Raw genomic sequence first — 23,499 nt, 5'->3', positions numbered from 1 at the left:
TTTGAAATACGAACATCAAGGAAATCAAGGAAGATGATGTCCCGGTCTCCCTGTCACCAGCCGACTTTAGCCTAGGTACCTTGCTCCAAGCTGTAAGCACCTGCTTGTCACAGAGATATGAGTTTTATTTTTCCTTCCAATAAAGGCAATTAACTGACAGAGATGGGTACTCCAATTACTTGGTTAACTTAGGACTTGCCTGGGAGTATTTAGTTTTCACCCTTGGTTGCTGCTGTACAACCAGGTCAATTACCTACATACCTGGACTTTCTGGTTTCTGCTACCACCTTTTTGATTTTTGTTTTGTTTTGTTTTGTTTTGTTTTTGAGACAGAGTCTTGCTCTGTCACCCAGGCTGAAGTGCAGTGGTGTGATCTCAGCTCGCTGAAAGCTCTGCCTCCCAGAGTCAAGCAATTCTCCTGCCTCAGCCTCCCAAGTAGCTGAGACTGCAGGCTCGTACCACCATGCTGGGCCAATTTTTTATTTTTAGTAGAGACAGGGTTTCACCATGCTCGCCAGGCTAGTATTGAACTCCCGACCTCATGATCCTCCCGCCTTGGCCTCCCAAAGTGCTAGGATTAGAGGGATGAGCCACCAAGCCTGGCCTCTGCTACCACTTTTGGATTGTATGAAACACTTCAAAGTGTGGGATCTGGCTTCCCAGACAGCTGCCAAAGGGGCAGGTGATGCAATCTAGAAGTGTGGAAGAGTTTGTGCCGGTGGGGTAAATTTTGACCAATAAGAAAAAGAACCAGGAGTGAAAGCCAGGTACGTAAATTCCCTCTCCTCTCCCCATGCACCGTTCCAAGCATGGTTTCTCAGTATAGTCTGTCTAGAGGTGTCCTGTATGGCCCAAAGCCTGTTTCCTTGGGAACCTGAGCTAAAGTAATGGGAATTCACACACTTGAAGACAGTGTTAAGTGTTGTGGAGGACCCAGATCTGGGCAGAGGAAAATTATTCCAATAAGGAAAAGCACAATTTGAGGATTTGGAATAGAGGGAAGGACTAAAAGAGCCAGTAGTAGAATAGCTTATGGCTAATATTTTTGGAGAAAAAGGCAGTTCTGGTGATTTTTGCAGTGAACTGCTCAGCTCTGGAAAATGTATACGTCCTTTCTTTCCATCAGTATCCCCTATGAAATCATCCATAAATTATTCCTTTATTGCTCTCTATTACCTGTGAAGTGAATTTTCTTTTTTTCTTTTTCTTTTTATTTAGAGATAAGAGTCTCTATCCACCAGGCTGGAATGCAGTGGTGCCACCTCGGATCACTGCAATCTCTGCCTCCTGAGTTCAAATGATCCTGCCGCCTCAGCTGCCCTAGTAGCTGGGACTATAGGCATGCACCACCAATGCCCGGCTAATTTTGTGTGTGTGTGTGTGTGTGTGTGTGTGTGTGTGTGTTATTAGTAGAGATGGGGTTTCATCATCTTGGCCAAGCTGATCTCGAACTCCTGACCTCAGGTGATCCACAACCCTTGGCCTCCCAAAGTGCTGGAATTAGAGCTGTGAGCCACCACACCCAGCCTGTCAGCTTTCTTTTGGAGAATAAAACAGACTGGGTCTTGCGCCAAAATTCAGGGGAAGCTGCACCCAGACAGGTAACAAAATATTATATACATTCAATAATAGATAGGGTTTTTACATGCCAATAATAACCATTTAGAAAACCAAAATTGAGAAAAATTACACATATGTAGTGACAAAAGTACATAAAATATCTAAAACCAGATGATTAGAGCAAGACGGCAGATAGATCCCGTACCCCACTCAACATCCATCCAACTGGGAAGAAAATGTTTTCAAGGATCAATTCTTAACAGTAGAGGAAAATAAGAAAACGTTGTCAGTGGTCCACCAGAAATATTGAGACATTCCTGGGAGATAGAGTAGATGGGATCAGACTGATGGAGAAACCCAAGGAGACAAGACCACAGCTCAAATCACTGCAGGCAAGAGATGCTGTTTGTCTTTTGAGACAGACTTACTCTGTCACCCAGGCTGAGTGCAGTGGCATGATCTTGGCTCCCTGCACTCTCTGTCTCCCAGGTTCAAGTGATTCTCTTGCCTCAGACCCCGCAGTAACTGGGATTCACAGGCACCCGCCACGATGGCCGGCTAATTTTTGTATTTTTACTAGAGATAGGGGTTTCGCCATGATGGCCAGGCTGGTCTCAAACTCCTGACCTCAAGTGATCTGCTTGCCTCTGTCTCCCAAAGTGTTGGGATTACAATGTCAGTCACTGTGCCTGGCGAGGAGATGCTCTTTCTAACAAAACCCCTTAAAAACTCCAAATCCAGAATCAAAAAAAAAAAACCAAAACAACAACAACAAAAACAAAACAAAACAAAACAAAAAACACCACACAGAACGGGAAGGGGTCTTAGCATAATCATCGGGTAGGTTAATTTAAAATTGCAGTTGAAACATCTGAATCAGCCAGGTTCCCCTGCAACACCACACTCAGATTGGCTGGCAGTAGCCACTTTCGCCTGTAAGATGAAACTGCTAATCATTCATTAAAGAAAGTGAAGGCTGGCGAGGTGGCTAACGCTTGTAATCCCAGCACTTTGGGAGGCCGAGGCCAGTGGTTCGCAAGGTCAGGAGATCGAGACCATCCTGGCTAACACAGTGAAACCCCGTCTCTACTAAAAATACAAAAATTAGCTGGGCATGGTGGCAGGAGCCTGTAATCCCAGCTACTCGGGAGGCTGAGGCAGCAGAATGGCTTGAACCTGGTAGGCAGAGGTTGCAGTGAGCCGAGATCTCGCCACTGCATTTCAGCCTGGGTGACAGAATGAGACTCTATCTCAAAAACAGACAGACAGACAAACCAAAGTAATGTGTCAAAACTTGATGGACCTTCAGCCCTTCACAGTAATAATGAAGGAGAGAAACACATTTGTGGAGAGGGGACCACATTCACTCTTTATCTGTCCATGATAGACAGTTAGTCGGGAGCTTTATACACCCAAGGAGCCTAAGGAAAAATGTTCCCTGTCATGACTCACAATCTTCCAGCCACCCTTCCTTGCACCTGTCTTGTGGGCTGGGGGACCCAACTTATGGATCCCATCTTCCCAGGGAGAAAGAAAAATCAAATCCTTCAGTATCTCTTTCAGGGTATCCTCTCCTCTATTTGCATGGAGGATAAGGCTCTCGGTATTTAGTAGCCGAATGTTACATTTGTGTAACACAGAACTATATTGGGATAAAATAGAATTTGTTTCCTCTGAGACACAGGTAGAGGTACGTCCACACTGACCTGGGTGGCAGCCACCTCTTCCTGCAGTGCCAGGCAGGGCATGCTCACAGATCTGGGGAACCTCTGCTGCTCCTGGAGCCCCACAACCTCCTTCCTGGTACCCTCTCCCTCTGGTGGTTGTGACAGCCCACACTTGGCCTTGGGCATCCCCTGCTTCTTTGCCTGACCCTCTTCTGCCCACACTGCATATCTCTGTCTCCCACTGTCCCCACTATGACCACGATTGCCTCTCCCTCCCTGCACTCTCCCTCTCTAAGGGCTCGTTCAATTCTCCCTCCCTCCATCACACACACTTGTCCTCCTTAATGTTTCTGACGTCAGTGAGCTCCAAACTCAGCCCCTCCTGCCCCTGCCAGCTGTAGGACCTGTGACAAGACGCCTACCATCTGTCTGGGACTCCGTCTCTCATCTATCATATAGGCATAATGATGATAGTGTCCTCCTTCCAAGGCTGGGGAGAACCAGGAGGCCAAGGTGATGGGTTGTGGACAGTCAAAACAGCTCTCATCCTGCCTCCACCTGGGGCTGGTGTTTCAAGTCCGTTGTGTGTGAATGCAGCCTTAATGTCTCCAATCACACACAACGATTTGTTCTAAAATAGACTCCCCTCTGCCCTTCCCTTCCCCACAACTGTTTCCCCTCTGCACTGTGCAGTGGTACCTGTGAGAAAGAACTGACGCATTCCCAAATCATCGTCCCCACCCCAGCCCCCAGGCCCTTGGTTGGTGAGACCCTTGATGGGCAGTCTCATGCTTCTGTCCAGGGGACTTTCCCACCGTTGCTCCCCTGCATGGAGACTAAGTGGACTCTTCTATTCCCTGTCCATCACAGGGTCTACAGTGCACGCATCTTCTTCATTCCTCCACATTACCCAGAGGACGATTTCATCTGTGTCTCCTCCCACATATTCCCAAATGGACCGTCCCAGACCTTGAACTTGAAATTCGTTCAGAGGGCGAAGGCCAAGATGCCCAATCACCTGCTGCAGAATCCTGCTCCAGGACTGAAGTGTACGGTCCTTATCAAAATAAAAACTGGAGGCCAGGCGCGGCGGCTCAAGCCTGTAATCCTAGTACTTTAGGAGACGAAGGTGGGAGGATCGCTTGAGCCCAGGAGTTCAAGGCTGCATTGAGCTATGATCATGCCACTGCACTCCAGCCTGGACAGAGCAAGACCCCGTCTCTAGAAACCAACCAACCAACCAACCAACTGGAAACATCCTCCTCTAGAATGGTGGTCAGGAACATCTGCCTGCCTTGTTCCCTGATGTCTCTTCAGCACCTAGAACAGCGCTCAGCAGGAGTACGCACTCATTGGTGTTTTGTTGAATAAATGACTCCTCTGATACAGCAATTCCACTTCTAAGAATCTCTCCTAAAGAAATATTCACACACGTGCACAGACCTGTGTGCACAATAATGAGAGGAGCAAACAATTGGGGAACGTTTGCAAAGGTTTATTAACTGTCAGTAACTGATACACGGGAATTGGATGAGAGGAGTACATGCTGAACAGGAAACGGAGTGAGGGGGGCTTGACCAGGACGCATGGCACTGGGGAAAAGCAGATGGGAGATGCTTATAGTGGTACTTGGTGTGACTGTGTGTGTGTGTGTGCGCGCGCGCGCACGCGCGAGTGTGTGTGGTGTGTGTGTAAATGCAGAGGAAACTGAAATTAAGCACTCAGAACTGCCCTCAGTAGTCACATCTGGGGAGAGAGGAGGGTAGCGCTGTTCTATGCAGAGAATATCTGACTATACTTATTTTTTAAGTAGATGCATGGATATACAAACCGAAATACGTGTTAAGCGTGTCTTGCTCATCAATGAAAAGGATAATATCTAACAGAATGGCACACTGTAAGACAATACAACGGAAACGCTAACATCGAACTCTTGGCACACTAAGAAAAATGACGCTCAACTTTGCACTGTTGTGAACACTCGCTTTCGCTTGCTATGCACCTGATGACAAGGGGTCCGCAGCCATGCCCATGTTCGTGAAAGGTCACCACGTTCTGCTTCTCATCATGGGCATGTGTCACATCCCTGAGGCTGAGGCAAGAAGAGAGAAGGAAAGTAAGTGGCAGTGAGTTCCCACCGTGTGACCACTCAGTCTCAACTCCTCCTGACCTTTAGACCCTTCACACTCTGATTCTGCCCTACCTCGGGACCTGCACACACCTTCCACGGTTCCTCGAAGAGAACCATCCGCTCATGCCACAGTGACTTCCTCACCTGGTTTATCCATTCCTAGGCTAGAGGAAGGTGTGGCCCACACCTCAGGGCTGACCTGGGGTTTGGGAGCCCACAGCATCCTGGGTAGGGAGGATCCCTGGATATACAGGGCAGGGAGTAGAAAGCTCCCTGCATGGAAGCATGGGAAATCTCATCATTCAGCCTCAATGCTGTACCCTAGAAAATTATGAGAAGGGAATGATTTGGGGAACAAGTGACAAGATGGGATACCGGTACCGTAACAGAATAGCACATCTGCAGGGATGTGGGGGATGAGCCGAAGGTTCACTTACGGAGTTACTCGTTGTCTTCCTCAGGGTCGCTGATCTCTTCATAAATCACCAGCTGCTTTCTCTCACGCAGTCTGTGGGTCCAGGCATGTTTCCCCCTTTTGGGTCCTATGATGGAGAAGAGTTGGAAGATGAGGGTTGGGTAGGTTGAAGAGTGTTAGGCTCTGTTTTCTCAAAATCAGGAGATGCCTCCATGCTCCCAAGTGCCCACAGGCCTTCTTTACCCAGTTTTTCACATTCTCTGGCTAGAGAGGCTGAGACCTTAGACCCACACCAATACAGGCCAAATGGCAATTAAAGTTTTAGCTTCTGGCTCCTTCCGTTGTGAGGTTTAGATTCCCAACATCTTCACTTACGGGAACGCTGACCCATACCTCCTTTCACTCTGCACGTATTTGTTAAGGGCACACAGGCATACCTTGTTTAATGGCACCTCATTTTCATAGTGCTTCGCAGATACAGCATTTTCTTTTTTTAGAAATTTTCACCAATTTTACACTTTTCCATTATTATTATATCTGTTAAGGTGATTTGTGATCAGTGAGCTTTGATGTTATCATTGCAATAATCTTTGTTGTCTTTTAGTCTTTTGAAATAATTTTTGTTCTTTATTTTTTGGGTACACAGTAGGTGTATATACTTACGCGGTACGTGAGATGTTTTGATATGTGCATGCAATGCGTAATAATCACATGATGGAAAATAGGGTATCCATCCCCTCAACCATTTATTCCTGTGTTACAAACAATCCAATTACACTCTTTTAGTTATTTTTAAACGTACGATTAAGTTATTATTGACTATAGTCATCCTGTTGTGTGTAAATGCTTTGGGGGTACTAGGAACTGCGCCCACAGATGACGACGAACGTAACCGATCAATGTTGTGTGTGGTCTGACTGCTCCACGGATGAGCTCTTCCCTGCCTCTCTTCCTTTTCTTGGGCCTCCCTATTTCCTGAGACACAGCAATACTGAAATTAGGACAGTGAACAACCCTACAATGGCCGCTAAGTGTTCAAATGAAAGGAAGAGTCGCATGTCTCTCACTTTAAATCAGAAGCTAGAAATGGCTAAGCTGAGTGAGGAAGGCATGCTGAAAGCCAAGACAGGCTGAAAACTCTGCCTCTTGCGCCAAACAGCCAAGCCGTGAATGCAAAGGAAAAGTTCTTGAAGGAAATAATAGTATACACTGCAAAGGAAAAGTTCTTGAAGAAAATAATACTACTAATACTCCAGTGAACACAAGAATAAGAAAGCAAAACTGCGTTACTGCTGAAATAGAGAAAGTTTGAGTGGTCGGGATAGAAGATGAAACCAGCCACAACACTCCGTTAAGCCAGAGTCTAATTCAGAGCAAGACCCAAACTCTCTTCCAGTCCATGAAAGCTGAGAGAGGTGAAGAAGCTACAGAGGAAACGTGTGAAACTAGCAGAGGTTGGTTTGTGAGGTTTAAGGAAAGAAGCCGTCTCCATAACATAAAAGTGCAAGGTGTAGCAGCAAACCCTGATGGAGAAGCTGCAGCAAGTTACCCAGAAGATCTAGCTAAGATCACTGTTGAAGGTGGCTACACTAAACAACAGATTTTCAATATAGATAAAATGCCTTCTATTGGAAGGTGACGCCATCTAAAACTTTCATAGCTAGAGAGGATTGACTCCAACTTTGAAAGAAGTTCTACTGTGGGTAAAATGCTATCCAATAGCATCACATACTACAGAGATGTGCTTCATGAAAGGGAGAGCTAATCGATGTGGCAAATTTCATTGTCGTCTTCTTTTAAGAAACTGCCACAGCCACTCCACCCTTCAGCAACCACCACCTTGATCAGCCAGCAGCCATCAACACCGAGGCAAGACCCTCCACCAGCAAAAAGAGTGTGACTCACTGAAGGCTCAGAAGATTGTTAGCATCTTTAACAATGAATTATTTTAAAATTAAGGTATGTACATTTTTAGACATAACGCTATTGCACACTTAGTAGACTACACTGTTGTGTAAACATAATGTTTTTATGCGCTGCCAAACAAACAAAAAACAACGTGTGTGACTCACTTTATCGTAGTGGTCTGGAACCGAACCTGCAATATCTCTGAAGTACACCTGTGTTGGGTATCAGGCATTGAGCTGAGTAAGCTATGATCCCAGGTCATCACAGGCAGAATTGCTTGAGCACCTTTCATGTCATCAGGCTTTCTATATTTAATTTAATACCTCCAAACAATCTATTAACTATGATTCTTTATTTCCATCTTATGGACTAGGAATCTGGAGCTGAGAAAATTTGGAAGACTTGCCCCAAGTCACGTGGTTTTTTATACGGACGTCAACTCCAGTCTGTGTCTCTGGAAGTCATGTCTAACATCTCATCTGGAGCTGGGCAAGCTCATCAGCCCAGCCTGGACCCAGGCTTGTCTGGGATCCATGCCACACACCCAGTCCCCACACCTGAACATAGCCAGGGAAGCCAGAGGGGTTATTCCTGGATTGTTTCCTCTTACCAGATGTCTTGTTAATCTTCTCAGAGGTACTTGGTTTTCCCGGGGGGCACGGCTGTTTCCCATCGTTCTGTGGGCCAGATGCTTCTGGCACTCCCTTCGAATCGTTGCCTTCCTCTGCTGGCTTCTTGAGCATGATCTTTGTAATGTGAAGGTCACAGATAAACAGTATCAGTCACATTTCTATAGTGCTTTAGAGCTTACAAAGCGTCTTCACACGCATTACCTTAATCAATGTTCTCAACAACGCTGGGAGAGTTACACTTACCTAAATAAGGAGAAACCTGGGAGGTTAGAAGGGAAAGGAATGGCCTAAATGAATGGGGTGGAATTCCAGGGCTAGAATGCTTATCTTTACACTCTTTCAAGACTGACATTTGTGCAAACAGCAGAAATCTCCATGTAATTGAGAGTGTGGTGTACAGAAGTTTTGTAGAATAGCATTCTAAGACTTCACAAGGTCTACAAAAGGAAGAGCTTCTATAAAATACAAGGGATCCCAATATAAGCTTGTAGACTGCTGCTGGGAGAGTAAATGTAAAGACATAGAGAGGGGACAAAACGCTGCTGGGAAAGATGATGTGGGGCAATGAATACTGGGAAGAGAGAGGGAAAGAAATGGTTTGCTGAAATTAACCCAGACATCAAAGAAAGCAGTACCAGATATGGCATACCACCCTACCGAGGCACCAACATTGAATGTGGAATTCAGTGAGGTGGTACCCATACCAATTCTGCTTGCATTGGGATGTGTCACTGACCAACAATATTAAGCTACTCTTTTATTTTTGTGTTTTTGTTTTGTTTTGATTTTGTTTTTGTTCTGGTTTTTGAAACGGAGACTTGCTCCGTCGCCTGGCTAGAGTGCAGTGGTGTGATTTCTGCTCACTGCAATCTCCCCCTCCCCCGGTTCAAGTGATTCCCCTGCCTCAGCCTCCCGAGTAGCTGGGACTATAGGCAGGCACTACCACGCCCCACTAAGTTTTGTGTTTTTAGTAGAGATAAGGTTTCACCATGTCGGCCAGGATGGTCTCGATTTCTTGACCTTGTGATCTGCCTGCCTCGGCCTCCCAAAGTAAGGCTCACGACTGGCATTACAGTCGTGAGCCACCGCGCCCGGCCCTTAAGGTACTTTTTACGCAGCTTCCTCGCTTATGAAATAGTGAACAATACATGTAAAATAGGCTAAGGGAAAGTCCTCTCTGAGCTTGTAAACACTGTTTAAATGTAGTAATAACAACAATATCTTTCTGGATCCTTCTTTGAATTCGGTCTCCACACTGGCAACCCAACTCCCAGATCCCTTTACCCTCTAAACCAGAGTTGAATCTGCGCTTGTGGGGTCACTCATTCAGGGGCCTCCGAGGGATCCCCTGGACTGGGACTGGGGCTTCCCAGATGCCCCAGGTGCAGACAAGGCCCTCAAGGAGCTCACAGTAGGGAGGGGTCAACAGTCAAAGCGATTCCTAAGCCATGCAAGCGACCCCGGTAACAGAGCAGAGGCCAGCTGGTCCTTCCTGTTGCGAGAGTGGGTGTCTCAACAGAAGCTCTAGCAGGCCCTATGGGGTAAAGCCCTAGTGAGCAACATCTGAACTTCATAAACAAATGCAAACGTGAATGAGCTTTAAATGGCTTGGAGTTCTAGATTAGACTACCCCTGCCACTGCGCCTCAGGAAAATTCTTTAACATCTCTGTACCGGATAGCCTCATTTTATTATTATGCTGCTGATAACCATGATCTAAAACGTGGACTGTGATTCTTATTTCCATTGCATGGACCAGGAATCTGGAGCTCAGAGAACTTAGAAGATTTGCACCAAGTCACATGGCTTTTATATGGATGACAACTGAAGTGTGTGACTCATTATTATTTGGAGATAATAACAGAAACAACGTCATAGAGGTCTTCTTATGGATTAAATTAATTCATCCATGTGAACTGCTTAAAGTAGTATCTGGCATCACTATGAAAACAAAAGAAGTATTAAGGATGACAGCTCTTAGTATTATCAAGCCGTCGATGCTAACATCAGGTGTTGTGATAGACATGGGGAGAAGGAGGCAATGAGGGCATTTTTGATATTCCCCCACTCTTACCTGTATTCACATGCGTGGAGAGACAAAGGTTCTCTGGTCCTTTAGATTTGAGAGATACTCACCTTTGGGAAGATTCTCTGGAACCTGCCGAAAGTCGTCTGAGGACGTTCACCTGAAAGAGAAGACATCAGAATTTTAATTTGTTGGGAAAGATTTCCAAACTCTAGAGAGACTTCTGTTGCATCAGGGCATTCTGCAGCAGAGGGTTATGAGTCCACTCATTGTTGAGGAGTTATTTGAGATTTGCTTCTGAATTACGTTTAGTAATGGTTGGTTCACTTATCTGTGGCATCAGTTCAGAATTTTCCATCTCATAGTTTATCAAATGGGGGTTAAACCCCATCACAGTCTCATCTTATTCCATTACATATCTTTTACTTTCTCCCAGATAATTAAATTGATTTGTTGGGAAACTGAACTGTATCCACTCAAGATGTGCAACAACTAAAAATCACTGTACACTTCAAATGGGTGAAGTGTACATACCATAAGTACGTCAATTAAGCTGTTAAATGTGTGATGAACCGTGGATGATTTAGTCCAGTGGCTCTGAAATATTTTCAGTATAAAGACACTCCTTTAAAGTCAAAAGCTTGGCAGATACTCAAGCACTGGATTTTCAGATCTCTTGTAGTGATTGTGGGAGATTGTAGAATCTGGCCTGTTTGTTGGGAAGTAATAGGTCTATTGGAGACAGTTTGGACATTCTGACCTTGTCTTATGATTGTATTGTCAGAGCAGAAGAGCAAGTAAACACATGTGTCCCCTTTATATTCCTGAAATGCACAAAGCTCTCTACGCAAGAACCTGTCTTTTTTTTTCACACACTGTTATCTCCGCTCACTGACAAGTGGGAAAGCTCTCTGTGTTGGATGAGGGATCACTCTTTCAAACTCACTTCCAAGCTCATCACGGAGAATTGGGGTTGTTTGGGAATGAGAAGACTATTTGGTTTTAATAAAATACAGAGAAACAGCGATCTTTATTATGTCATGGGTTCATCACCCTCTCTCTTAAGATATTTATCCAGTATCGATATGCTGTTAAAACTCTGGAAGTTTTTGGCGGATCTACACTTTTAACATTTTCTTTTTGTTTTTCACTTTTAACATTTTCTTAACTGTCCTTTGATTCATTAACAGTGTTTAGCAAGAACAACAAGTCCTTTAAAAAAGAAATATTTCAAACACACGGAAAAGCATGGGGAATAATATTGAGTTCAGTCGCATCTCAACATTACCCCATGACTATGTTAGGCCTGATTTATTTATTCAGAATATTAGAAACACTATAAACGGGCTGGGTGCAGTAGCTCACACCTGTGATCCCAGCACTTTGGGAGGCTGAGGCGGGTGGATCACCTGAGGTCAGGAGTTTGAGAGCAGCCTGGCCAACATGGTGAAACCCTGTCTCTACTAAAAATACAAAAATTAGGTGGGCATGGTGGCGGGCGCCTGTAATCCCATCTACTCAGGAGGCTGAGGCAGGAGAATCGCTTGAACCCAGGAGGCAGAGGTTGTAGTGGGCTGAGACTGCGCCGCTGCACTCCAGCCTGGGCAACAAGAGCAAATCTCCAGTTCAAAACAAAAACAAAAACAAAACAAAACACACTATCAACAAGTCACGGCTGAAGCTGTCTGTGCAGCACTCACCAATCCCTGCCCCCCTCCTTCTCCATTTACAGCCAGTCTCCTCAATTTGATGGCTTTTTATTCGCATTCATGTTTTCATGCATTTACCATTTACTTATTATCCATAAAAATACATATTCTTGTTTTGCATGTTTTAGAATTTTATGAATGGCCTCTGTAGTCAACTTTCTGTATGCAATTTTGTTTTCACTCAGCCCTGCTGTGTATGAGGGAACAAATGCCTGAGGATCTTTCCCAGGTAGCTGAGCTGAAGAGCAACTGGGCTTGAGGAGACCCTTTCTAGCCCCTTCCCATCTACTCACCCTGATTCCCGCAGTTACGGTCATTATCAGAATCATTCCCCTGGAAGTCTGTGGCCTGTTTATTACGCATGAAAGGTGGGAGGGTGACATTGAAACCTAGAAAGAAGCAAAATGTTTATTCCTTAAGGGACAAACTTAGACCCGGCACGGTGGCTCATGTCTGTCGTACCAGCGCTTTGGGAGGCTGAGGCGGGAGGATTGCTTGAGGCCAGGAGTTCAAGAAGAGCCTGGGTAACATAGAGAGACTCCCATATCTACAAAATATAAAATAAAATTAGTTGGGCATGGCGGCATGTGCCTGTAGCCTCAGCTACTCCATAAGCTGGGCAGGATGAATGCTTGAGCCCAGGAGTTCGAGGCTGCATTGAGCTATGATTGCACTATTGCACTCTAGCCTAGGTGACTGATTCAAAGAGAGAGAGAGAGAGAGAGAGAGAGAGAGAGAGAGAGAGAGAGAGAGAAAAGCCGAAAGGAGCGAAAGGAGGAAGGTAGGGTGGGAGATGTGCTGTGATGCCACAGAGACAGTTGGGCTCATCAGACGCCTATGGGAGAGAAACGTGCAGGATCTAGGTACGAGCTCCACTGTGGCCAGCCCCTGCCCTCAGCCCTGACAGGATACGGAAGAGCAGAACACCCAGAAGCTGCCTTGTGATTTTTTCCCTGCACAAAAGGAAAATGTGGGGTACTTTCTGCAGCCTAAGAAGTAGCCTAGGCAGGAAAAGGGATGCTCATGTGTCCCCAGACTTGTCTGTTCCTAGAACTTTCTGTTACCTAGTTTAGTCATGGCCTCATACTTTCTCTTCACATGCACACAGCTGATTTTCTCCGAGTATTTCATCTTTTCCCACTCTTTCTTAGAGAAGTATTTGGCAATATCACCAAAGGCCTAGGAAAAAAGAAAGAAAGAAATTCTGGCAGTGACTCAGCTAGGCATGTCTGCCATTCAACTGGAGCCGCTTCCTGTGTGGTGGATCTGGGAAGTGGGGATGATAATCCGTCCTGGTTGATGCCATGGCTAACTGAGACAACATGGGAACCTTCCCCAGCTTCTCCCCTGCCGCACAGTAGGGCTTTAATACTGCTAGCTGGCTCTCTTCCCACCTTGCAGAATGGAGTGAGAGTCACCAAATGTAGTGCACGGCCACAGACTTGTCTCCAGGGATGCTAGGTGATGACAGAGCAAGGGTGGGAGGCTCCCAAGGGTCCAGATCTCCCCCGAGACCCTGCTCCTTGTCCCAAGTACCTCTGTCCTCCCCTCCTCAGAAACCTGGTCACCCTACTCTGTCCCCTGGACCACTGCTCTGTCCCCTCCAGGTCACCTCACCTTGCTTCTCCTCTCTGATGTTTTAGCATCATCCCTGGGTCTCTTTGCAAAGGCGTCGTCTCGATTCATGGCACCGGGAGCAGTCTGACCTGCAAGAGAAACAGCCTGAGTCTTTCCAGTCCTGTGGAGGGAGAAATCAGTGAAGGCCGGCCACACTCAGTCACCTGGAATCAGGTGTTGCATTTCTGCATCTGGGGCTTATCTGTCCGTGAGTAAAGACATGGGGAGAAGTCAGATGAAAATAGGGAGCCAGGGGTCTCTGGGAGAAGTATTGATTGGGGATGACAGGTTCTATGGGCATAGCAGCCTTGAGTCTTTGGGACGGGATTGGCTAATGTTGTTAGTAGTTTCCCTGGGGCCAGGCTTACCCTGAAAGATGTACAGACCCTTGTCGGGGAGGCAGGGACGTGACTGTGTGATTGTATCCAGTGGGGGCGTTCTGACACCCCCAGTCAATAAATAAAGGGAGGGAAGTGAGTCCCAGAGGTAACATGGTCTCTCTGGTGATGGATCTGATCAGGCAGAGGGATGGGGGGTTCTGTTCTGTTGAAGAGAAATGAGCATCGCTAATATGAAAGGATTTAGAGGCTATTACTGGGTTATTGGTAAATTATTAGAAGGAAGAGAGCTAGAATCTCAGAGACTACAAGAGCCCTCCATCACTTAGAGAGAATGGGGGGCATTTCAATTTGCAGCAATCGGCCAGGCTCGGTGGCTCATGCCTGTAATCCCAGCATTTTGGGAGGCCGAGGTGTGCAGATCACTTGAGCCCAGGAGGTCAAGACCAGCCTGGGAAACACAGCAAAACCCCCATCTCTACAAAAACAAACAAACAAACAAAAAAGAAAAACACACAGAAAATTAGCTGGGGGTGGTGGCGCAGGCCTGTAACATCTCAGCCCTTTGGCAGGCCAAGGGGGGCGGATGGCTTCAGTCCACAAGGTCGATACCAGCCTAGCCAACCTAGCGAAACTCTCTACTAAAAAAAAAAAAAAAAAAAAAAAAAAAAAAAAAAAAATTACATAAAAAATATTAGTGGGGGCAGGGTGGTGCATGCCTGTAGTCCCAAGGCTGAGGCAAGAGGCTCTCTGGAGCCCAGGAGGTCGAGGCCAGCCTGGCCAACATAGCAAAACCCCATTTCTACCAACAACAATAACAACAAAATAATAGCATGGGTGAGGTGGCTCCTGCCTGTAGTCTGTAGTTCCAAGGCCGAGGTGGGAGGATCGCTTGAGCCCAGGAGGTCAAGACCAGCCCGGCCAATGTAGTGAAGCCCCGTCTCTACTAAAAACAACAACAACAACAACAAACCAGCAGGGGCAGAATGGCACACACCTGTAGTCCTGAGGCCAAAGTGGGAGGATCGCTTGAGCCCAGGATGTTGAGGCCAGCCTGGCCAACATAGTGAAACCCGGTTTCTACTAAAAAAAAAAAAAAAAAAAAAAAAAAAAAAGCGTGGGCAGGCTGGTGCCCTTCTGTAGTCCCGCGGCCGAGGCAGAAGGATTGCTTAAGCCCAGGCGGTCTAGGCCAGCCTGGCCAACACAGCAAAACCGTCTGAACTAAAAAATGAAAAACAAAAAAATATTAGTGGGGGCGAGGTGGTGCGTGCCTGTAGTCCCAAGGCCGAGGCGGGAGGATTACTTGAGCCCAGGCAGTCGAGGCCAGCCTGGCCGACATAACGAATCCCCGTCTCTATTAAAATACAAAAATGAAAAAATATTTCTAGGGGTGGGATGGCACAGGCCTGTAGGCGCGAGGCCGAGGCGGGAGGCTCCTCCATGATGATCGTCCTGAAAGGCATTAGTTGTCTTTCAGTCCTCAAGATTTTCGGAAGCCCAAGCACTTGAGGCCCCTGCGGAGGCTTCCTCCTTTTCTATCTGCCCCCATTGGCCCATCTGGGGTGTCCCTTCAAGAGAACCTACCTCAGAGACAAAGCAGTGGTGGCGAGGTCGGCAGCAGTTGGCGACAAAGTGTGGCTGGAGGAGGAGAAAATATTCTGTGATGTCACTGCCCCAGGATGATGGACCAATCAGGGCAGTCAGTGAACTCCGTCTGGCCAATTAGAAGTCAGAACAGTAGGCGGGACAAGCCAAGCTGATGTGGGGTCTCTCAGCTCAGGCTCCAGGGACAGAACCTTCTCAAAGCGAGGGCAGAGACTCTGATTTTCCCGCCTAAAGCATCCCCTGGGATTGGCTACTCCAAGTTCAGAGTACGCATGCTCTGATTTTCTCTTTAGATTCTTTCAAAATCAGAGTACTCATGGGCTGCTTTTATCTTGCCATTTTTCCTATCTCCCCCACCATTCCCCGCGGTGCATTTGTTATCCAGTATTAATAAGCAGTGTATACGAAGCAGGTCGCCATCTCAAATCCTTCCTGTCAGTTTCTAACTTTTTCATGTATGGGATTTTTCCTAGGAACTCTGTAGTAACGTAAGAAACTTGGGCCGGGCGCAGTGGCTCACCCTTGTAATCCCAGCACTTTGGGAGGCCACAGCTGGTGGATCGCTTGAACCCGGGAGGCAGAGGTTGCAGTGAGCCACGATCACGCAGTGCACCGCAGCCTGGGCAACAGAGAGATACCCTGTCTTTTATCTCTACAATAAAAATAAATAAATAAAATTAGCGAGGTAGTGTGCCTGTAGTCCCAGTTACTCAGGAGGCTGAGGTAGGAGGGTTGCTTGAGCCCAGGAGTACGAGGTTGCAGTGAGCCATGATCCGGCCACTGTTGCCTACCTGGGCCACAGAGCAAGATCTTGTCTAAACAAAAAGAAGACAGAGAGAGAGAGAGGGAAAGAAACATTTCCATGAGCCAGTCCCAGTGGCTCACGCCTGTAAACCCAAAACTTTAAGGGGCTGAGGCAGGAGATAGTAGGATCACTTGAGGCCAGGAGTTCCAGAACAATCTGGGCTACATAGTGAGACCCCCACCTCTATAAAAAAAAGTTTTTAAAAATAAATTTAAACTAAAAAACACTTCTGTATTTTTTTTTCTAGAAGACCAAAGAACCAGAAATATGTTTTACCTATTGATATTAATAATATTTGCAATAATAGTAGTAAAAAGAGTATGTAATTAGGGCCCACTGTGTTCTTCAGGGAGCTCATAAGTCAATTTCTCTAAGAAGTTTCCCCTACCCCCATCCCTGGTACCTCCAACACGTCCCCGTTCCTCTCTGGGCTTTCCGTCTACAGCCCTGATCTCTCTAAGATCCTCCCAAAATGACAGTGAGCTCTATTAAGGCAGGGACAGGGCAATGGCCCTTGAGCCCAGCACAAAGCCCTTTATGTGCATCTTCCCATTAATTTTCACAACTTTCTCTTAAGTTAAATACTATTATCATCCCCAGTGTGCAGATGTTGAGACTGAGGCTCAGAGAATAAAGCAGTCTGCTCGAGGTCACATAGTCAGTGGGTGACAGAGCTGGGATTCACCCCCAAGGTGAATTGAGTCCAAAGTCTGTGCTTTGGATGTATGTATTTTTAATGTATACATTAAAATGTATACAATTTTAAATGTATGTATTTATTTTTAATTAAAGCAATTTTTTTAAGAGATGGGATCTTGCCGTGTTGTCCCCGCTGATCTGGAAGTAACTCCTAGCCTCAAGCAATTCTCCTGCCTTGGCTTCCCAAAACACTGGGATTATAAGGGTGAACCACCCCACGCCCAGCCTCAAAGTCTGTGCTTTTAATTACTCTTCTATATTGCCTCGACTGTTTGTTGAATGAATGAATGTACCTTACAACTGCAAAGGTTCTTTAACATAATTTACATCACTCCTTACAACCACCCCAAATTCCCTCTGGCTGCTGTAACAAATTACCACAAACTTTGTAGCATAAACAACATAAATTTATTCTCTCACAAGTCTGGAGGCCAGAAATCTGAAATCAGTTTCACTGAGTTGAAATCAAGTTGTCAGCAGGGCTGTACTCTTCTAGAGGCTCTAGGAGAGAATCTGTTCCTTGCCTCTTCCAGCTTCCGGTGATTGCCAGCATTTCTTGGCTTGTGGCTTGATATGGTTTGGCTCTGTGTCCCCACCCAAATCTCATCTCGAATTGCAATCCCCACGGATTAAAAATCCCCATGGGAGCGGTTTTCCCCATGCTGTTCTTGTGACAGTGAGTTCTCAGGAGATCTGATGGTTTTATAAGCATCTGGCATTTCCCCTGCTTGCACTTCTGTCTCCTGCCACCATGTGAAGAAAGTCTTTGCTTCCTCTTCACCTTTGGCCGTGATTGTTTCCTGAGGCCAAAGAAAGAAAGAAAGAAAAATTTCAATGAGGCCATGCAGAACTGTGAGTCAACTAAATCTCGATATGACAGCCCACACTAGGCCTTGGGTCTCCCCTGCTTCTTTGCTTGTCCCTCTTCTGCCCACCCTGTATATCTCTGTCTCCCACTGTCCCCACTATGACCACGATTGCCTCTCCCTGCCTGCACTCTCCCTCTCTGAGGGCTCCTTGTCTTGGGTAAATGAACCCACAGGTTATGAGTCCACTCACTGTTAAGTAGTTGAGATTTGCTTCTGAATTATGTTTAGTCATGGTTGGTGCATTTGTCTGTGGCATCAATTCAGAATTTTCTATCTCGTGGTTTATCAAATGGGGGTTAAACCCCATCACAGTCTCAACTTATATCATTACATATCTTTTACTTTTGCCCAAATAATTAAGTTGATTGGTTGGGAATCTGAACTCTATCCACTCAAGATGTACAATAACTGAAAATCATTGTACACTTGAAATGGGTGAATCTTATGGTATGTGAATTAAGCTGTTAAATGTGTGATGAACCATGGATGATTTATTCCAGTGGCTCTGAAATATTTTCAGTATAAAGACACTCCTTTAATGTCAAAAACTTGGCAGATACTCAAGCACTGGATTTTCAGATCTCTTATAGTGATGGTGGGACACTGTAGAACCTGGCCTGTTTCGTTGGGGAGTAATAGGTCTATTGGAGACGGTTTGGATATTCTGACCTTGTCTTATAATTGTGTTGCCAGAGCAGAAGGGCCAGTAAACACATACGTCCTCTTTATATTCCTGAAATGTACAAAGCTCTCTACCCAGTAACCTGTCTTTTTTTTCACCCTATGTTATCTCTGCTCTCTGAGAAGTGGGAAAGCTCTCTGTGTGTTGGATGAGGGATCACTCTTTCAAACTCTCTTCCAAGCTCATCATGGAGAATCGGGGTTGGTTGGGAATGAGAAGACTATTTGGTTTTGACAACATACAGAAAAACAGCGATCTTTATTACATAATGGGTCATCACCCTCACTCCTAAGATACTTATCCAATACCTACATGCTGTTAATGAGACAAACTCTGGAAGTTTTTGGCGGATCTATAGTTTTAATAGTTTCTTTCTTTTTTCTTTTTTTTTTCACTTGTAACACTTTCTTAACTGTCCTTTGATTCATTAACAGTGCTTAGAAGAACAATACGTCCTTTAAAAAAGAAATATTTCAAACACACAGAAAAGTATAGGGAATAATATTGAGTTCAGTCGGGTCTCAACATCACCCCACAGCTATGTTAGGTCTGATTTATTTATTCAGAATATTAGAAATACTACAAACAGGCCGGGTGTGGTAGCTCACACTTGTAATCCCAGCACTTTAAGAGGCTGAGGCGGGTGGATCACCTGAGGTCAGGAAGTTTGAGACCAGCCTGGCTAACATTGTGAAACCCCATCTCTATCAGAAATTTAAAAATCAGCTGGGTGTGGGGGCGCATACCTGTAACTCCAGCTACTTGGGAGGCTGAGGCAGGAGAATCACTTGAACCCAGCAGGTGAAAGTTGGAGTGAGCTGAGATTGCCTTATTGCACTCCAACCTGGGCGACAAGAGCTAAACTCCGTCTTGAAAACAAAAACAAACAAAACACACTATCAAGAAGTCACGGCTGTAGCTATCTGTGCAGCACTCACCAATCCCTGCCCTCCCTCCTCCACTTACAGCCAGTCACCTTAATTTGATGACTTTTTATTCACATTCATGTTTCTATACATTTACCATTTACTTATTTTCCATAAAAATATATATTCTTATTTTGCATGTTTTAAAATTTTATATGAATAGCCTCTGTAGTTAACTTTCTGTATGCATTTTTTTTTTCACTCAGCCCTGATGTGTATAAGGGAAAAAACGCCTGAGGATCTTTCCCAGGTAGCTGAGCTGAAAAGTAGCTGGGCTTGAGGAGACCCTTTCCAGCCCCTTCCCATCTACTCACCCTGATTCCCACGGTTACAGTCATTATCAGAATCATTCCCCTGGAAGTCTGTGGCCCGTTTATTACGCATGAAAGGTGGGAGGGTGACCTTGAAACGTAGAAAGAAGCAAAGTGTTTACTGCTTAAGAGAGAAGCTTAGGCCTGGAACAGTGGCTCACGTCTATAGTACCAGCACTTTGGGAGGCTGAGGTGGGAGGATTACTTGAGGCCAGGAATTCAAGGCTGCAGTGAGCTATGATTGCACTACTGCACTCTAGGCTAGGTGACAGACTGAGACTCTGACTCAAAAAAGAAAGAAAGAGAGAGACAAACCGAGAGAAGGAAGGTGGGGGTGGGGAGCGGTGGGGGGTGCCGGGATGCCACAGAGACGGTTGGGCTCATCAGAACAGACGTCTATGGGAGAGAAACATGCAGGATCTAGGTACGAGCTCCACTGTGGCCAGCCCCTGCCCTCAGCCCTGACAGAATACAGAAGAGCAGAACACCCAGAAGCTGCCTTGTGACTTTTCCCTGAACAAAGGAAGATGTGGGGTACTTTCTGCAGCCTAAGAAGTAGCCAAAGCAGAAAAAGGGATGCTCATATGTCCCCAGACTTGTTGTACCTAGAACTTTCTGTTACCTAGTTTAGTCATGGCCTCATACTTTCTCTTCATATACACATAGATGATTTTCTCTGAGGTTTTCATCTTTTCCCAGTCTTTCTTAGAGAAGTATTTGGCAATATCATCAAAAGCCTAGAAAAAAAAAAAAAGGAATTCTGGCAGTGACTCAGCTAGGCATGTCTGCCATTCAGCTGGAGCCACTTCCTGTGTGCTGGATCTGGGAAGTGGGGATGATAATCCGTCCTGGTTGATGCCATGGCTAACTGAGACAACATCGGGGACCTACCCTAGCTTCTTTCCTGCCACACAGTAGGGCTTTAATACTGCTGGCTGGCTCTCTTCCCACCTTCCAGAATGGACTGAGAGTCACCAAATGAAGTGCAAGGTCACAGACTTGTCTCCAGGATGCTAGGTGATGACAGAGTGAGGGTAGGGGGCTCCCAAGGCTCCAGATCTCCCCGAGACCCTGCTCCTTGTCTCCAGTATCTCTGTTCACCCCTCCTCAGAAACCTGGTCACCCCACACTGTCCCCTGGGTCACTACTCTGCCCCCTCCAGGTCACCTTTTGTATCTTCTCTGGTGTTTGAGCATCATCCCTAGCTCTCTTTGCACAGTCTTCATCTCTGTTCATGGCACCGGGACCAGTCTGACCTGCAAGAGAAACTGCCTGAGTCTTTCCAGCTGCAGGACCTTTGGTCCTGTGGAGGGAGAAATCTGTAAAGGCCGGTCACACTCAGTCACCTGGAATCAGGTGCTGCATTTCTCCATCCGGGGCTTATCTGTCCGTGAGTAAGGGGAGAAGTCAGATGAAAACAGGGAACCAGGGGTCTCTGGGAGAAGTATTGATTGGGGATAACAGGTTTCCTATGGGCGAAGCAGCCTTGTGTCTTTAGGAGGAGGTTGGCTACTCTTGTTAGTAGTTTCCCTAGAGCTAGGCTTACCCTGAAAGCTGTGCAGACCCTTGTTGTGGAGGCAGGGATGTGACTGTGTAATTGTATTGAGTGGGGGCGTTCTGACCCTGCCACTCAATAAATAAAGGAAGGGAAGTGAGTCCCAGAGATAACATGGTCTCTCTGGTGATGGATCTGATCAGGCAGACGGATGGGGGGTTCTGCTCTGTTGAAGAGAATTGAGCATGACTACTATGAACGGATTTAGAGGCTATTACTGGGTGATTTGTAAATTATTAGAATGAAGAGAGCTAGAATTTCTGAGACTAAAAGAGCCCGCCAACACTTAGAATGTGGGGCGTTTCAAGATGTAACAATCCGCCAGGAGTGGTGGTTCATGCCTGTAATCCCAGCACATTGGCCAATCCTCCCACCTTGATCTCAGGAGTATGGGCATGCACCACTCCGCCCCCACTAATATTTTTATTTTTGTTTTTTAGTACAGATGGTTTTGCTATGTTGACAAGTTGGTCTTGACCTCTTGGGCTCAAGCGATACTCCCGCCTTGGCTTTGGGACTGCAGGCATGCACCACCTTGCCTTTTGCTATATTTCCCAGGCTGGTCTTGACCTCCTGGGCTCACTCAATGATTTGAACCCAGGAAGCAGAGGTTGCATAGAGCTGACATCATACCACTGCACTCCAGCTTGGGCGACAGAGCAAGATTGTCAAATAAATAAATAAATGGAAGAAAGAAAGAAAGAAAGAAAGAAAGAAAGAAAGAAAGAAAGAAAGAAAGAGAAAGAAAGAGGGAGAGAGAGAAAGAAAAAAGGAAAGAAAGAAGGAAAGAAAGAAAGAAAGAAGAAAGAAAGACCAGTTGAAACTCTGTAAGAACAATAAGCTTTGTGGTATTTTTACTTACCCTCGTCCCATCTCATGTTCCCAGCTTGGTACTGTTCATTGTTGATGAAATACAGATAGGACTGGCCAAAAATGGTAGATGGCTGGCTATTGATCATGAAAATGTCAGACCTGATATAGTCCTCCTTGGAAAGGCCCTTTCTAGGGGTTGATACTCTGTGACTGCGGTGCTGTGGGACGATGGCATAATACTGACCATTAAACCAGGGGAACATGGTTACACATATGGTGGCAATACACTAGGCTGTTACACATTGCAGCCCTTGAGGTTTTAGAAGAAGAAAACCGTGCTGAAAATGCAGAAAAAAATGGATACTATCTTGAGAAATGAACCCATGAAGCTACCTTCTGATGCTGTAACTGCCGTAAGAGGAAAATGATTGCTTTATTTATTCATTTAGTTATTTTTTTGAGTCAGAGGTTCACTCTGGTTACCCAGGCTGGAGTGCAATGGTGCGATCTTGGCTCACTGCAGCCTCTGCCTCCTGGGTTCAAGCGATTCTCCTGCCTCAGCCTCCTGAGTAGCTGGGATTACAGGCATGTGCCCCTGTGCCCAGCTAATTTTTGTATTTTTAGTAGAGATGGGATTTCACCATGTTGGCCAAGCTGGTCTTGAACTCCTGACCTCAGGTAATGCACCTGCCTCAGCCTACCAAAATGTTGGGATTACAGGCATGAGCTACTGTGCCCAGGAGGAAAAGAATTTTAAACGCAATTGTTATTCAAGACAACAAAGGTTGTGATGCTTGGAAGGTATGTCTACGACTTCGAGATTGTGGACTTCTGGCCGAGCCAATCCATGATGACATCATGAGGTTTCGCCTCTGCTAGTAGTCAAGGAGGATGACATTCGAGAGTCCAGTGAAATCATTAACAAGACTATCTTGTCGTTCTAAGTGTAGCAGCTGTTTTCAGTGGTGCTTGGGAGCCGGCTGCAGACAGGTGGTCCTGTAAAAGCTCTGCTCTTAATGCAGGCACATTCCACTCCCATGTGTCTTCAAAACCTTTTTCTGGAATATATGTTTTTTTTTTTTTCAGTTGATACATAATAGAACAACGTTTATGAAGCTCCCTTTTGCTTTGTAACATAATAGAATGTAATGACATCTACATTCAGTGAAACTGTTTTGATGTGCAGAACATGGCCGGGTACAGTGGTTCATGCTTGTAATCCCAGCATTTTG

At 45.8% G+C, this 23,499-nt stretch overlaps 1 protein-coding gene and 1 pseudogene across 7 annotated transcripts; one reads left to right on the top strand and one right to left on the bottom strand.

The window, feature by feature from the left end:
- Positions 1 to 5,758: 5,758 nt before the first annotated feature.
- LOC103247830 (putative protein SSX6) lies at positions 5,759 to 21,135 on the bottom strand. Of its 7 annotated transcripts, none has more exons than XM_073013238.1 (7): positions 21,067 to 21,135; positions 20,522 to 20,636; positions 12,341 to 12,436; positions 10,449 to 10,498; positions 8,292 to 8,427; positions 6,594 to 6,748; positions 5,759 to 5,900 (listed from the first exon to the last, which is right to left on the bottom strand). In XM_073013238.1, the coding sequence occupies exons 1-7, from the start codon at positions 21,133 to 21,135 to the stop codon at positions 5,841 to 5,843; spliced, it is 681 nt and encodes a 226-aa protein (XP_072869339.1). In that variant the 3' UTR covers positions 5,759 to 5,840. The 7 variants fall into 7 exon arrangements, with proteins under 7 accessions (XP_072869339.1, XP_072869340.1, XP_072869338.1 ...); XM_073013239.1 differs by having other exon boundaries at positions 5,759 to 5,905; positions 6,676 to 6,748; XM_073013237.1 differs by lacking the exons at positions 6,594 to 6,748; positions 20,522 to 20,636; positions 21,067 to 21,135 and adding exons at positions 13,112 to 13,226; positions 13,370 to 13,504; positions 13,665 to 14,370.
- A 175-nt stretch (positions 21,136 to 21,310) lies between these two features.
- Positions 21,311 to 23,211, top strand: LOC140710709 (ornithine aminotransferase, mitochondrial-like; annotated as a pseudogene).
- The last annotated feature ends 288 nt before the right edge of the window (positions 23,212 to 23,499 follow it).

The sequence above is a fragment of the Chlorocebus sabaeus genome, chromosome X (genome assembly GCF_047675955.1).
Source record: "Chlorocebus sabaeus isolate Y175 chromosome X, mChlSab1.0.hap1, whole genome shotgun sequence".
In the NCBI taxonomy this organism is placed as follows: Eukaryota; Metazoa; Chordata; class Mammalia; order Primates; family Cercopithecidae; genus Chlorocebus; species Chlorocebus sabaeus.
The sequence above is the reverse complement of the archived record's forward strand: the minus strand, read 5'-3'. Positions and strand labels throughout refer to the sequence as shown.

Coding starts and splice junctions, on each gene's coding strand:
- LOC103247830 (XM_073013237.1), bottom strand. CDS start 13,733: ATGAATCGAGACGACGCCTTTGCAAAGAGACCCAGGGATGATGCTAAA. Junction 12,437..13,111: donor TGAGGCCATGACTAAACTAG/GTAACAGAAAGT, acceptor GCTTCTTTCTAG/GTTTCAATGTCACCCTCCCA. Junction 8,428..10,448: donor TCCAGAGAATCTTCCCAAAG/GTGAGTATCTCT, acceptor CACATTACAAAG/ATCATGCTCAAGAAGCCAGC.